General features: G+C 42.2%; 1 protein-coding gene across 3 annotated transcripts; it reads right to left on the bottom strand.

Moving 5' to 3' along the window:
* Nucleotides 1-262: 262 nt before the first annotated feature.
* On the bottom strand, nt 263-5,000 carry Smim15 (small integral membrane protein 15). 3 transcript variants are annotated; one of them, XM_021180409.1, is made up of 3 exons: nt 4,943-5,000; nt 2,879-3,019; nt 263-2,008 (listed from the first exon to the last, which is right to left on the bottom strand). In XM_021180409.1, the coding sequence occupies exon 3, from the start codon at nt 1,984-1,986 to the stop codon at nt 1,762-1,764; it is 225 nt and encodes a 74-aa protein (XP_021036068.1). In that variant the 5' UTR covers nt 1,987-2,008; nt 2,879-3,019; nt 4,943-5,000; the 3' UTR covers nt 263-1,761. The 3 variants fall into 3 exon arrangements, with proteins under 3 accessions (XP_021036068.1, XP_021036069.1, XP_029324487.1); XM_021180410.1 differs by lacking the exon at nt 4,943-5,000 and adding an exon at nt 4,719-4,936; XM_029468627.1 differs by lacking the exon at nt 4,943-5,000 and adding an exon at nt 4,796-4,936.
* Nucleotides 5,001-14,482: the final 9,482 nt, after the last annotated feature.

Below are 14,482 nucleotides of genomic sequence, written 5' to 3'. Positions count from 1 at the left end.
GATCACCTGACAGTCGTAAGTGAATACTGAATTCTTTTAGTGCCTAGAGCTGAAGATGGGACCAACCAGGAGCTAATAACCTAAAGAAAACAGCCGGTCCGTCAGTATTTTTAGGGGTCCTTGACTTCTTTTGAGAAACTATCCTAACTCTAGAACATTTAGCTATGACTGAAATTCGTAATCTTTTTGAAACATTAACTTGCATGATATATGTAATTTAAACAAATACTCCTCCCACCAAAAGACAAAAACTCAGGACCTCTTTATAAAAAGGTATCAAATTTATTTCAATATTTAGTTTCATTTTTATTAAGACTAACAATTATTCTAACTTAAAATTATCAGAGGTGCAGAAAACAGTAATAAGCACTAAAATACTGCAGTGAATTTTGCTCGACAATGCATTTAGAAAAGCCATGATTAATAGTCTCGTATGTGTATTACCACTGGAAGGTGCCCAGCTTGTACTTCTGCCATTTTATTGCAATCCCTGCAACCACTGTTATACCCATGAAATCATGTTCCCAAATTTAAACCCTTACTGGCTTAAATTATGAAGTATGACTTCATAAATTTGAAATTCTGATTTTCACTTTGAACCTATATTAAGTAAAGAGTAACAGGACATCACTACTATATTGGTTGTAAACAATAAAAACAAAAGTAGTGTCTATGTAATCAGCTAATTATCCGGTGACATTTAACAAGTTTACATTTAAAACAGAACCCAAGGTGTCACCAGCACAAAGCATCTGCACTGCCGGCTCTACAGCATGTTACTCTGCAACACGTTTAAGCAAATGGCAGTGTTCAAAGTACAGAACCTAGTCCATCCAGTAGGTGGTACTGAACGTGGTCAAGGTAATAAGAATCCTATATAAAGTTAGGTTTTACAATGCAGTATCTTGATAATTACTAGCTGTGTTAAAAGCTAAAGTCAGAAGAATGAAAATAGCCATACTCATTAATAAAATTTTCCTTTGAGAAAGTAATGCTTCCATTCCAAAAAAAATAAGCAGTAATGATTTTGAAAAGGTGATTAATATACTGTATCTCTTTTAAGCCAAAGTAAACTTTCCACTTCCGGTTAGTTCTTTTACATTCCTAATATCCTCTGTCTAGAACTGAACCCCATTTAAACTACCATATTCTAAAACCATTTTCTCATCATTTTTCACTTGAATACTTTAAGCTCCAAAATGGCAAATGAGTGTCAGTTTAAAGAATTTTTACTACAGGTTGAACAGACAGAAATTCTTGGGGCTTGGAATGTTTTAATTTTTTTTCCAGACTTTAAAGTATTTCATAATACCTTGAGAATGGGATCCAATTCTGAACACAAGGTCCGCTTATATTTCTCATGGCTTGAAGATAACTTGATGTATTTTTAGTGCACCTGTATTTTGACTGCAACCCATCCCGAAGTGGGCTGTGGGCTTTTCCGCTCTTGGCATCATGTCTTGAGCACAGGTGTTAGGTTTTACAGTGCTTCTGAGCGTTGAATTTTCACATTAGGTATGCTCCACCTGTATGATAAATGCTAACTTAAATACTTGCCAGTAGATACCAACAAACTTTTATTTCCAAGCCTAAAAGTTACTATAGTATTGAGGTCAGAACATGACTCTTCTGTACGGTCAGATTAATTCACTAAATAATACTATCAGGAGTCATCAGGAACCGCCTGGAAATTCCGTGAGAGTCCTTCCAAAGCTGCAGAGCTTCCAGAGGGTCTTCTCTAGCTACAGTCTGTGCGCCCCGTCAATCCTTCTTTAGCCGTTTAGCTTTTGCGATGTTTTCTTGCCGTTTTTGTTTCTTCTTTTGCTCCTTCTCTCTGGCTTCAATCATCTTGGCCAACTTCCAGGACAGTACAGCACTAGCTAGGAACAGTGGTGTGAGCGCCAAGATAACTGTGGTAAGGAAGCCATATGGGTCCTTTGCAGCCCACTCCACAACATACTCAGCCCAAGCCTTTATGTCAAGCATCTTTGCAGCAAGCAGGAAGCGGCTTGGAGAATGAAGGGAGGGGGGAAAGAAAAAAATAAAAAAAAAACCAGAAGACTATATGGTTACTCAAATCCTGAAAGTTAGAACACATCCAATTTAATCAGAATTCCATTATTGCATAGTTTTGTTTTATTCAGTATTAATTAGTAGCATTTCAATAAAGATTAGTATCTCCATTTAGGAAAAAAAAATAGTTCAAATCGAACAACACAAATAATTTATAGAAAGTAAAGACCAATTTATAGAAGGTAAGGCCCACTTGAACTGTGTCCTATGGGCGTCCTCCATGCCTCTAATTCTCAGGACAAACTGTGCAGGAGCAGACAAACAAAGATCTTGACTTCCACCGGCTCAATTCAGGAAAGAGCTGAAGCCTGCCGTTGCTGACAGACCATTAGTACTGCTGAGTGCTAATTAACAAAAGTACAAATCAGACTTCTTGTCTGACTTCTCGGGCCAGACCATAAAAAAATTCTCCCAGAGAAAGAGAAGTAGATGTTTATTTTTGGAACGTAGGTTAAGGAAACCATGATGCTTTAAAAAAAAAAAAAAATCCACATTCATACATCTAGGGGGAAAAAAAAGATTGCTAAGTTATGGGCTTTCAAATTTGACAGCTCTACAAAAAAAAAAAAAATCACAATGAGAAATTCATCCACACGGTAAGTGTGCATCTTGGTCTTTTTTGAGTTGGTAATGGAGGATCACCTGGTAAAATATGGTGAGGACTTGAGTGGCATTTTCTATATTGTTCCTATTTCTAGCAACCTGTTTCAATTACAGGTTGAATTACAATGCCAGCATTAGGGAAGGTTTGTGTGTGTTTACAGCCACCTAAAGTCTCAAGCTAAGATTTTTAAAAACCATTTACCTTATGTTAGAGTAGTGACCTCTAATTTCCCCTGGGACTATCCGTGAGTCAATCAATTCAGATGATTGTTGGTTATGTCTTCTTCAGTATGACCATACGATGTGGAGGGGGTTAAATTCTATATACATATACATGGATGAGCTAGAAAAGGAGAAAATTAAGTCATAACTATTGTAAGATATTGCAGGATATTTTGATCACACTGTGAACCCCAAGATTGTGCTATAGTGTGGCCCCGCCCTTAGCACACACCTTTGGTCCCTCTGCCTGGAATGCAGACACGCCCTTAGTATACAACCTTTAATCCCAAACAAGGTCAAGTTAGTTTGTAGAAGGAAGCACCAAATTTGAAAGTGATGTCAAAGTGATGAATCAGAGAAAGATTTGATAGATACAGGATGTGCCCAGCCCTCAAAAGAAGAAAGAGGAAAAAGAGGCTACTTAAGAGAGCAGCCCAGAGAGAGAAGAAAGGAGAAGGCAGTTTTACCAGGAGAGTTTTACAGAGACAGGCTGGAGAGAGAGAACAAGCTAGACACAGGTGAAGACAATGAGCCAGAGGATGAGAAGCCAGAAGAGCAGAACACATTGCTAGAGTTTGAGGTCAAGCAGAGCAATTCAGAAGAGGAGAAAGAGAAGCCAGATTGAATCAGTCAACTTGGCAAGGAGTTTGAGCCAGAACAGTTGAGTGAGTAAGTGAGTGAGTAAGTTAGCCAGCACTCAGGAAGAACAAGAAAGGATGCACTTTTCAGCAATAAGTCTCAGAAGCTGAAAACACTCTAAGCCTAGATAAGATAGTATGGAGGCTAGAAGCTTCCGGGACTAGGACTGGGTTAGCAGACTGAGCAGTAAGCCTCAAAGATGACAATTACAACAGGAGAATAAAAGATACCTTTACAGTAAGATTAGGAATGGGAAAAAAAATCTCTCAATTCTCTAAACACAAACAAGTAAAAACATCTTTCTATAATAGTATAGCCCCTTAACACCTATTTCTCCCTAAATTACAACTGCAAATGCCCCAAAATAAGAGTACTCATTCGTAGAAGCCAAGTATTTTAAGTAAATTACTTGACTACTAAAATTTTGTCTGAATGACTTTCACTAATATTAAAAAAATCAAGCTGGCTGGCTGACATGTTACAGGCACCATGCCCATAAAGATTTTTAATCTTTGCATCTACTGCTGGGGATCCAAACCAAAGCCAAGTAGAGCACAGTAGACAGATGATCCACCGCTGACCAACCAAGAATTTAAACTGCTTGTACTTAAGACTCCTCATTTACTTGTTGGATTGGGTACATCGTTACAAAGTCAAACACTATGCCTTGCTCTTTAAAGGTTTTGTGGTCTGTAGTACAACTAGTGTACCTTACAAGAAAATAAAGAATTACCAAAATAATCATGGTACCCACAACCCGTCACATCAAGAAAACTATCCCTGGATTTAACTTCCATGTCCCCATGCTATCTCCGTATTTGTACCAGAAACCATGCCCCTACTTTTCAGCACATTAAACTTGCTGGAGACATTAACCATCCAGTCCCTTGTCGTTACGCCCTCGCCCAGTTGTAACCAGTTTGCAGGAAGGTCCAAGAAGGATCGATCTTTCTCGAGTCCAGTAACGAACTAAATACAAGTCTCTGCGAAAACCGCCCAACTTTGCAAATAAGACTAGCGCGACTTGATGACTAGGTTATGGCAAAGTTACGGTCCACAGGCCACATCTCGAGAGCACCTCAGTCTCGGACCAGAACATCCTCGCCTCACTTTCAGGCACACTCCTTCACCTCAAAAAGCCTAGGGGACCCGGAGCTGCACCAGGCGTTCTCTAGACTTACAGCTTCTCTCTCCTAACTTTCCCCGCTTAGCATTCTCCTTGCCCCGGGCCATGTCCACGGTCATCAGTCGGCCTCACCGGCTAAGGACGCCGCCCCGCCGAGCGAAGCCGGGCAGGACCCGCAGTCAGGAGCTCAGAGAGCCGGGAGAGCCCGGCCACACGCTCAGCTTAGGCTACTGCAAGCCACCGCAGCCCTAGGGGATCCCCGCTCCCATTCCCACTCACCACCAGGCAGGAAAGTGGAAAGCGGAAGCCGCTCCGCTCAGGTCCCGCCCGAAGGCGGGGCGGGGCGGGGCGGGATGAGGAAGTGGCGGGCGGGTTTCCGGCGGCGCCATGGCTAGAGCCAGAGCGGGAGGGCGGGGAGGGGCGGCGCGGAGACTTCGGGTCCGCGGCCGGTGATGCCGCCGCGCGCCGCTTCGTGTGCGCTGCAGGTGGGGCTTCGTGGCCTCGCGTCCTGCGTGGGACGCCGGCGAGGAGACGGAGTGGGTGAGGAGTTCGTCCAGGGGACTCTCAGCCCAGAGAGCCGCAGCTAGACACGAGGTGGACCCCGCAGTCTCCTTAGAGCCTTCTCGCGGCCGTGGAAGGACTCTGGCTTGTTCCCTAGCTCGCCCCTCACTCATGCTGTAGAGTTGAACAAAGGTTAAATATTTAAAGATTCGGCCAAGCAGCAGCCGGGCTGGGATGTGTCCAATGAACCTTGGTACCAGGGGGAAATGCTGCCACGCTGTGGGAAAGAGGTTCCGTTGTTTGGTTTTCATTTAAGAGCCTAACTTATTTCACAAAGGAATGGTCGATACTTGCCCCAAAGTAAACTGTCAATAATTAAACTGTCAGGGCATAGAGATCGCAATACATAAATAAAGGACTTCAAAAAGTCAACAAGCAGAAAGGGGTGCGTTAAATGGGTCTCCTAATCTACAGGGACGGAAAGATTAGCTCTGGTTTGGTTGGTGTTCAAATTTTGTGATTGCTTGCCTGAACTACTTGCTCTGTTTGACTGCCTCTGGCGAATGTTGCAAGACCTCCTCGCTGTTGTGTGCCAAATAAAGCAAGTTTTTATTCCTGAGAGACTGAGCGTTCCCTTTGAGGAGCAAGCCGAGACATGTATGAGTAGTTATAGTATAACAACGGTAACCATTATTTACCAAGGAGCAGACTTTGGCAGCTAATCTAAGGATCTAAAATACTGCTACCCGGGTATACGCGAATGGCTGCATATTGTAATAGCAGCCGTGGTTTTCTTATTCTTGTGTGAAAGCCTGAAGGATTGCTTAAAACCTGTGCAGAACAAGTGTACCCATAACCGGCTTGTATCAGTGACATGTTCACTTCAGTAGATGGTTCCTCACAAGTTCTGCCTCCCAGTGTGTTGCTCTGTTTTATCTCTAAAGGACCCAGGGTCCCAGAAAGTCTTGGGAATAAAAGGAAGCAGCACAGTAAGGAAGGAACTGAGGAGGGGGTGCACAGTACACACACTTACAAAGGAGAGAAAGAAAGCAGCAAGTTTCTTTGGCTATTGGAGGCCTAGCCTTCACACTCAGATTTTAGGGCTCTCTCTTCTGGTGTATTAGGCAGGCCTGTGCAAGCCCAAGAACAGCATAGAGGTTGCCATAGAGGACAGCCTTACTGAGGCCTCCATTACCTTAACCAAAGATGATAAGTAAGATAGGCTCCCAAACCGTGGGCTGACTGTTCCGTAGCAAGGTCAGCTTTTTAGTCTCCGTACTGATGCTCCTACAGCACTCATTCACTCTGAGCCTTTTCCTCCTGTATATCTAGAGGGCATTCTAGTTGACCTCTGGTCATTCAGGCTCCTTCAAATCAGTAAATTAGTGTTATCTGGCCAGTCCTCTAGCTCTTTATCCTTTCTGGGAGAGGGGGTAGTCATGGGTTTGTTTGTTGGTTGGTTTGTTTGTTTGTTTGTTTGTTTGTTTGTTTGAAAGACTCTTGCTATGTAGCCCGGGCTCTACCTGAGCTCTGGGTCATTCTGGTCCACTCTCTTAAGTAATGGGATGATGGGCAGTCACCACCACCGTTGTCTTAACCTGGATTTTATTCTCCCAAATGTCCTTCAGAATAGCATTATGAGAGAACAACTAATACGTTCTGCCTTGTTCTTAAGAAGCAGATTTTAGCCAGGTGTAACCCTGAGACTTGAGAAGTGAGGACAGGAAGATTAACAACCTTGGTAGGCGCACAGTGAGTTTGAACCATTCTGGGCTACTTGAGACCCTGTCTCAGAGAGGAGGTAGGGTGTTAAGGTAGTTCCCATTGGAGAGCAGACTAGGAAGAGCTGTGTCTGCAGGATTAAAGCAGCATGCCCGCATAGCAGCTCTGAAGCACAATATTTGTTATTGCACAAAGCCTTAAAAAGTTGTACGTTTGCTTTCCTCTTGAGAAGGTAATTCCTAGTAGAATTCCTTGTCATTCCTTAGTTTCTAAAGTCTTTTCTTAATGTTTGTTAAGTACAAAGTTAAGTCTCACTCTAACCATGTGTCAATGAAAGGCATGTACCCTGATTTCTGTTGTTGTAATAATGTTATTATTTGCTCTGATTAAAAGATGCCTGAAGGTCTCTCACCTGTACTTGGCCTTATTTCCCTCCAGTAACCCTGTACATATGTAACTTCTTTGGATGGAATTGGGTTTTCTCCCTGAATTTTATTTCATAACCTTATTGAAATATCAGTTGAGTACTTTCTGTGTACCAAGTACTGAAGTCAGTGCTTCTTGAATAGTGTCACTAATCCCGAACTAAATCACCCATCAAAGTTCATGTTCTTATACAGGTTTTCCAGTTAACAACAGAAGACTTAGGATTCTAAAAGTATTTTATCAAAATCTCTGCTCACTCCTGTCTTAGCAGAAATGTTTTCTCTTTTCTCCCCACCCCACCCCCGCCCCCAAAGCGGAGTTATGCTTTTTGAGTCTGTCACTGCTGACAAGAACTAAAATCCCCTACTTGCCTACTGTCCAGGTGGTGGCAGCATCTCTCAGAGCTAGTGTGCTGGGGAAGGCTTTTCCAGCCGTGCTGGTTGGCTGCTTGTTTGAACGTGCATAACCTGCCTCTGTGCAGACCGCTTTCACTTCTCCATTTATCGACCCATCAGTGATTCATCCCACTATGGCCTCTGCTTCTGGGTAGATTACACTTCGGGAGTCTCTCGTCAGCTTGTTTTATCTATGAGGTGTCTATCAGACTCTTTCTAGAAAACTCATTAGGGCCTATCAGGCCAGACAGGGTTATTTCAGTTGTTATTTTTAACCAACATTTGATATTATTGGGCAGTACTGAAAGTATCAATATTGCTAATACTACTAAGAAATGTCTGCTTAAATTAAAGGCATGTGTCTTACGGTCACAGACTCATCCGTGTAGGAGCTTAGGAAAAACAGAATTAGTACTCAAAAGAGTAAGAAACTCAACAGGGAGTAATGCAAGATTATCATTTCTGGGGCTAAAGAGACAGAGGGTAAAGACGCTGGCAATCAAGGCTGAATTCCATCCCCAGAGCCCCACTCATGGAAGGTCAGACACACACACAAACACACACACAGATGGCTTTTGTTTTTGTTGATGACTTCTTGGGAGCTTGCTTTTATGCCTTTGTAGAGCTAATGCCTTTGAAGGGGGCTGGCAAACAATTGCGGCCTTCCCACCCGAGTCCTCCACAGCCACCACTGCTCTGCTTGCACGGCTCTTCAGTCTGGGTTTACTGGCTTCTTGTCTCTCCTAGACAGTAACCTAGACAGTTTTTTAGAATGTAAACCCCAAGATTAGTTGCCTCAAAAGTATGAACATCACTGTATCATTGTTGCAGTACTGGGCTGAACCCAGGTGTGTGGCACATGCCACACAAGTGCCTAGTCCTGTTCCTGTGTGTGACCTACATCCTTTTGCCCTTTGTCATTTAATGTCTTTGTTAGTTTGTTTGAAACAAGGGATTTCAGTTGTTGTTCTTTTGACGTGGAGAGAAACCAAGACCAAGGAAGCTTACAAAAGGAAGCAGTCGATGGTGAGCTTGCTTGCTGGGTGAGAGGGTTACTCCACCATCACCATAGCAGGGACCTGGAGAAGTAGCTGAAAGCTCACATCTAAATCACAAGCTGTAGGCAGAGAATAAACTAGACTGGGCGTGGCTGAGCTTTTGGGATCTCAAAGCCCACCCCCAGTGACCATTTCCTCTAACAAGGCCACACTTCTAATTCCTTACTAACCAGCCCATCCTCTGGGAACCAAGTATTTAAACAATGATCCTATGGGTGCTAGTCTCATTGAAACCACAGCGTATTGCTAAGTTGGCCATTCTAGTCTTGAACTTGCTATGGTTTTAAATAGTAGATTTCAGGGTATAGTGTTACTCAAATACCTGGTAGTGTTGGAACAAATTAAGTAAATTAAGACCTGGGTGTTTGTGAAGCTTTTGTTAAGTGCTGAGGGTTGGAAGATTTTGACAGCGATAAAGGTGCCTGGGAAGGGATGTTAGTATCAAACTTAATAAAGCTGTGTGTAGATCAATACATACATCGTGGTTATATCCCATTAATGAACGGAGTTTACGTAGTGCTTTCCAAGTATGTAAAACTATCTACAGGAAGGAAGGTCGTGATTCATCATTTTCACTGATAAGATAAAAAGAATTAGTTCTAGACTATAGGTGCTAAAACTGAAGATAAGAGCAGCTAGACTACAGATCTAACTAGAGATACTGAAAGCGGGATAAGGATGTATGTGCAGACGAGATGCCCTTTCTAGATAGGTTTTAGCCTTACATTCCCGGTGCAGACGGCTAGAGGAGCAGAGTAAATAGCAGGAGCCATCCTTGGTCCTTTGCCTGCCAGGGCTATTTCCATACAGTTTTGAGCCAGTTGGAGGAGGGATGTGCTTGTTTTATCTTTTTCAGTCAGTGCGGGTGGCTGTATGTTACTGATTTGGGTCATTTTTAGGCTTTTGTTCACATAATGCTGATAATTGGATGCCTGCTGTTTTTAACACTGCTCATAATTCTTAATTTCCAGAATGCCCTGCATGTGCACAGGCGGCCAACAAATGTCCTGTAGTTGGAGGACGCCCTTTCGAATGAGGAAAATGCTCTAGTAAATTCCTGCAATGCTCTGGGCTGTGTAATCCTGTTAAAGTTTGAGAGGCCTCTCGGACTTTCTTCCTGAGTCTCGATGCTCAGATGTCAGTTCTGTCTCTTAGATGAGTCAGCTGGCTGCTATGTCAAGATGCCCTTTGTTTCTCTGCTGGATTTTTCTAGTCACCAAACAGAAGTTACCCGCCCATTGAGAAAAGCAATCCATGTATTAGATTCACACTTTGGTGTGAAGTCTTCCTTGACAAAATCGGCCCAGCACCACCACCTTCACCACATCGCTTTTTAACTTTAAGCTTCTGCATATAAGCACGTGGCTTAAATAGCAGTTTTTAAAAATAGTTATGTTTCCTGAATGATGCTATCAAGGACATTTTAAAGTCCCATTTAAGACTTTTGTGAAATGTGATTATGAGAAAGGTTTTTGAAAGCTACTCTTTGGTAGAATTGTGTCTTGTTGATTTGACTGTCAAGAAACTTTGAGCCAAATTCATGTTGATCGTCCACCCTAACTCCTTATGCCCTAAGCATACACTCTACCAGCAAACAACACACCAAACCTCTACACTTCTTTAGATTATTTTTTCCTAGGGTAGGTATCCTACATAACATTTGTTCACCCTAAGTCTTTTGTTGCAGGCTCCCTTTAAGTGGAGTGTGAGAGGCCACACTTTACAGAAACCCCTGATCTGTAACAGCTACTTATTTGCTATTCAAACTCTTGCACTCCCTTTTTTTTATCTTGTATGATAACCACTAAGAGCCACTTCTTCACATTCAGAACCAAAGAAAGGAGGAAATCAAAGTTGCTTCCTAAGGTCTAATTCTGAAAGCCAGTCTGTATCCTTAGGACCACTGCCCCCTATCCCCACCGCCAGTATAAAGTATATATTTGGAATTTAGCTTTTAAAAGTAAAGAAACATTGAAAGTGCCAGGCTATAAATAAAGCTTGGTAGGCCGTTACTTACAAACACCCTGGTACCAACATTCCTCCCTTCATTGTCTTACTCACATCTGAAGTATCTCCCAACTTAAGAAGGGAAACGTCTGAATTGAGAAGCTCCATTTGGATTTGTGTGCCCTCTTAGCCCCTTAGAAGTAAGACTATGATTTTTCCAGGGGCTGTGAATTTGGAATTTTCAATTTTTTAAATTTTCAACTTTTAATTTTCCACTTTACTTTTAACATTAGTTTTCTACTGTATTACACATAATACACAATATCTACCTTCAGACAGATCTGTATTCTCGAAATTATCTTTTCATGTCTGCCTTTGAATATAAGGATACATTACAATTGTAGGATTATATTGTTAATGAATATAGATGCTTAAGTATCTGATTTAATATTTCAGTTTCTTTTTATTCTCTTGTGGAAGAAGGAAATCTAATTTTTCCGTACCTTGGTTCTGCTATCCATAAAAAATAACGATGCCTATTTTCTGTAAAATAATGACTAAACATGAACTCCTTTTCCAAGTAAGTATACTGCAATCCATTGTGTGTGTGTGTGCTGATTGTATGTGTGTTGATTATTGGATGCTTACAGTGATCATTAAGAGGTTAGTGTTTACTAAGGTCTTCATTTAAGCTTGTGTTTGCCTATAAACCTAACACTTGTCAGGGGTTGGGGAACATGATCAGGAGTCCAAGGCTATGTGAGGCTCCAGCTCAAAACAGGAAAGTTCTCTGTTGTGCTATCAATACATATTTATCACAGCCCAAGTGAAAAGAGCATCTCTGAAAAAAAAAATGGTAGAAAGTTATTTCTAACACTATTAAGAAAATGATAAAAATTAAATGAGTTTTTTATGCTTTGTGCTACAGTAAGATTTCAAAGAATGTAGAAGAAAATGAATTTTTATGGGTTCATATTCAAATTTTTGCTCCCTAGAAAATGTGAATGCTTAGCCACCATTTTCTGACCATCTTACTCTATAAGCAATCCAGGAAATACTCTTTCTTGCATCTGTTTTCCAATCTGCTAACCCCTTTTATACTTCAGGAAACTAAATCCACATATGGTTCTATAAATTATTCATGTGTATATCCAATGCATATGTAATTTGTCCATATACGTTAATCTGTAATATGCCCCTCACACCTCCCCACATACACATACAATAGAATGAAGACTTACCAGACTGGCCAAGCTTCCATGTAAACTCTCAGTATGACAGAGGCCAATTTATTGTAGATCTCTGCAGTTCTGAGATGCTTCACAGGACAGTGATTCAGTCTAGACTATGGACCCAAACTGCCTGGTTTGAACTGCTACTTACTGGAACAATGGAGCTACTTTGAGAATATACCCTAGAGACAACCGGAGGCCATCACCATGTCTGTGTCAGGGCCTTGGTTCTTTCTGCTTCATAGCTAATCACAGCAAAAAGTGGTCCAGCTAGCATGCTTGTAGACATGAAAATCCTCCAATAGCCAATTATGTCCTTTGTTTTGTTAAGCCTTCCTTAGGCTACGTGGTCTAGAGTACTCCACCCAACATACCTCCGCTGTCACTTGCATTTGGGGTCACACTTGAACTGTCAAGTGATAACCCACCCAGTCTTTCCCAGATCCTTCCCCATCTCACAAAAATCCTAAATGTATATTCCTCTCTTGGCATGTCCTCAGGTAACAAAATCGAGACACCAGTTTTGGTGCCCAGGGCATTCATAGCCCCTGGCATAAGATAGAAGCTTATGTTGACCTGGGACAATGTCCCAGTGGAGGTAAATACCGTAGTAGGTGTAAGAATACAAGGGCTCAGAAAACAGAGTGGGGTTAATGCCTAAAAGACAGCAAAATTGGCTGGATACCCGTGTTGGAGTCCTTAAGAAGGGAAATGTGGGAAGCACTGTGCTAACTTATAAAGAGGCCTTTAGCACAGAACAGATCCAGCTGAACTGCGGCGGAAGAGCTCATTGCTAAGAGGCATAGCTCTCCGCTTACATTTGGACTTTGAACATGTAGGCAAGTCTGTTACAATGAAGGCAGAGAAAGGTAGGATCCTGAACATAAATAAGATGAGGTCATCTCGTCGGTACCCATAGACTCCCTCTGATTTAACTGGCATGCCTGGTGCACTAGAAAAACTCTCTTGCCTCCCTCCTCCCTGAACTGCCCTTCACTTCCATTCCTGGCTGCCAAGCCAATCACTAGGATTAAATCCCAGCACACACCAACTAAGACAAGTGACATGTTCTGGCAGAAACCAGGAGCGTACACCTGGGACTAGATATTAACAGTACTTGATTCTGTGGATTGAAAGCTATTATGATAGAGCCAAATGACAAACTGAAACTGCCTCTTGTTCCAAGACAGATCAGACACGAAAGTGTATGTTGGGAGAAGACAAAGATTTGTGCCCCAATTTAAGACCTAGAGGACAGAGGGGAGGTATTCCTGTCTGGAGGCGTCAATTTGCCAGGCTGTTCTCCAAAACTGGATGGATCTTGGAGAATGACTATGGGCCATCACCGACTTAACCAAACAGTCACTGAGATCTGATCCTCTACCACAAATGCACAGTATACAACCATTGATTTGGCAAGTGCATTTATTCTATTCCAGTTGGAAAAGAAACACATTCACAAATATAGGCAATAATAGTAATTTGGAATGAGTTTTGCCTCAAGGCTGTTAACACCTCCACCCTCAATCATAATAAGAATGGGTTAATCTGAATCATTTAAATGTTCGTTAGATCAATGGCCTGATCCTCTTTATTGTACTGTTTGGATACAATGAACAAAGGACAGCCACGATGCTGAATACCATTGTAAGACGTGGGTGCTCTTGATGGAGAGGGGTAAATGCTATAAAGATTAAAAATTCTCCAACTTTTTTTTAATGTTCCTGCATGTTCCTGTGTGTGCATGCATGTAGAGGTCAAGTGTCCCCCTCAGGAATGCCATCCACCTCCTTTGAGATAGGGTGAACCCCTGGGGTCCTCCTCTGTCTCCCCAGCACTTAGATTACAAGTACCTCCCTCCATGCCTGCATTTTTATGCATGCTCTGGGAACTGAGCTCAGATCCTCATGTTTGTAATGCCTATTGCCCAAGCCCAAGCCTTCCTACTTGAGAAGGGCTTTTAAAGGTCCTGCGCTCACACAGGGTTAGTAGTGGGGAAAGGTGCCATGGAGAGGTTAAAGAGAGTCCAGTGGAAGAATCATAGCTGATGCTTTTCCAATTCAGGAGCAGGTGATGCCACAGAGACCTGAAGGCCCAGTGAGGTAGCTGTTCTCATGGCACTGAACCCAGTAGAGACCCAGAACAGAGGACATGAAAGTGTGTTCTTCCTAGCCCCTTCAAGCATTCCAGAAGTATTTATTAGTCCACATTCTGTGAAAAGAAAACATTCTTCCTTTCTTCTGTCTCCGTCTTTTCATTTATGACACAATGCACTCACAGTGTTTACTCGACAAATTAAAACCCACTATGATTATTTATTTTGATGTTCTGAATATCCCTGGTTGGACCAATAGAAGCCCCAAGTGCCTGTATCCTTTTCTTATGTCATCACTCATTGGGCCCTGTCTTAGGGTTTCTATTCCTGCACAAACATCATGACCAAGAAGCAAATTGGGGAGGAAAGGGTTTATTCAGCTTACATTTCCACATTGCTGTTCATCACTGAAAGAAGTCAGGATTGGAACTCAAGCAGGTCAG

This window comes from Mus caroli, chromosome 13, assembly GCF_900094665.2.
Source record: "Mus caroli chromosome 13, CAROLI_EIJ_v1.1, whole genome shotgun sequence".
Lineage (NCBI taxonomy): Eukaryota > Metazoa > Chordata > Mammalia > Rodentia > Muridae > Mus > Mus caroli.
This window is presented reverse-complemented; position numbering and strand designations above follow the sequence as displayed.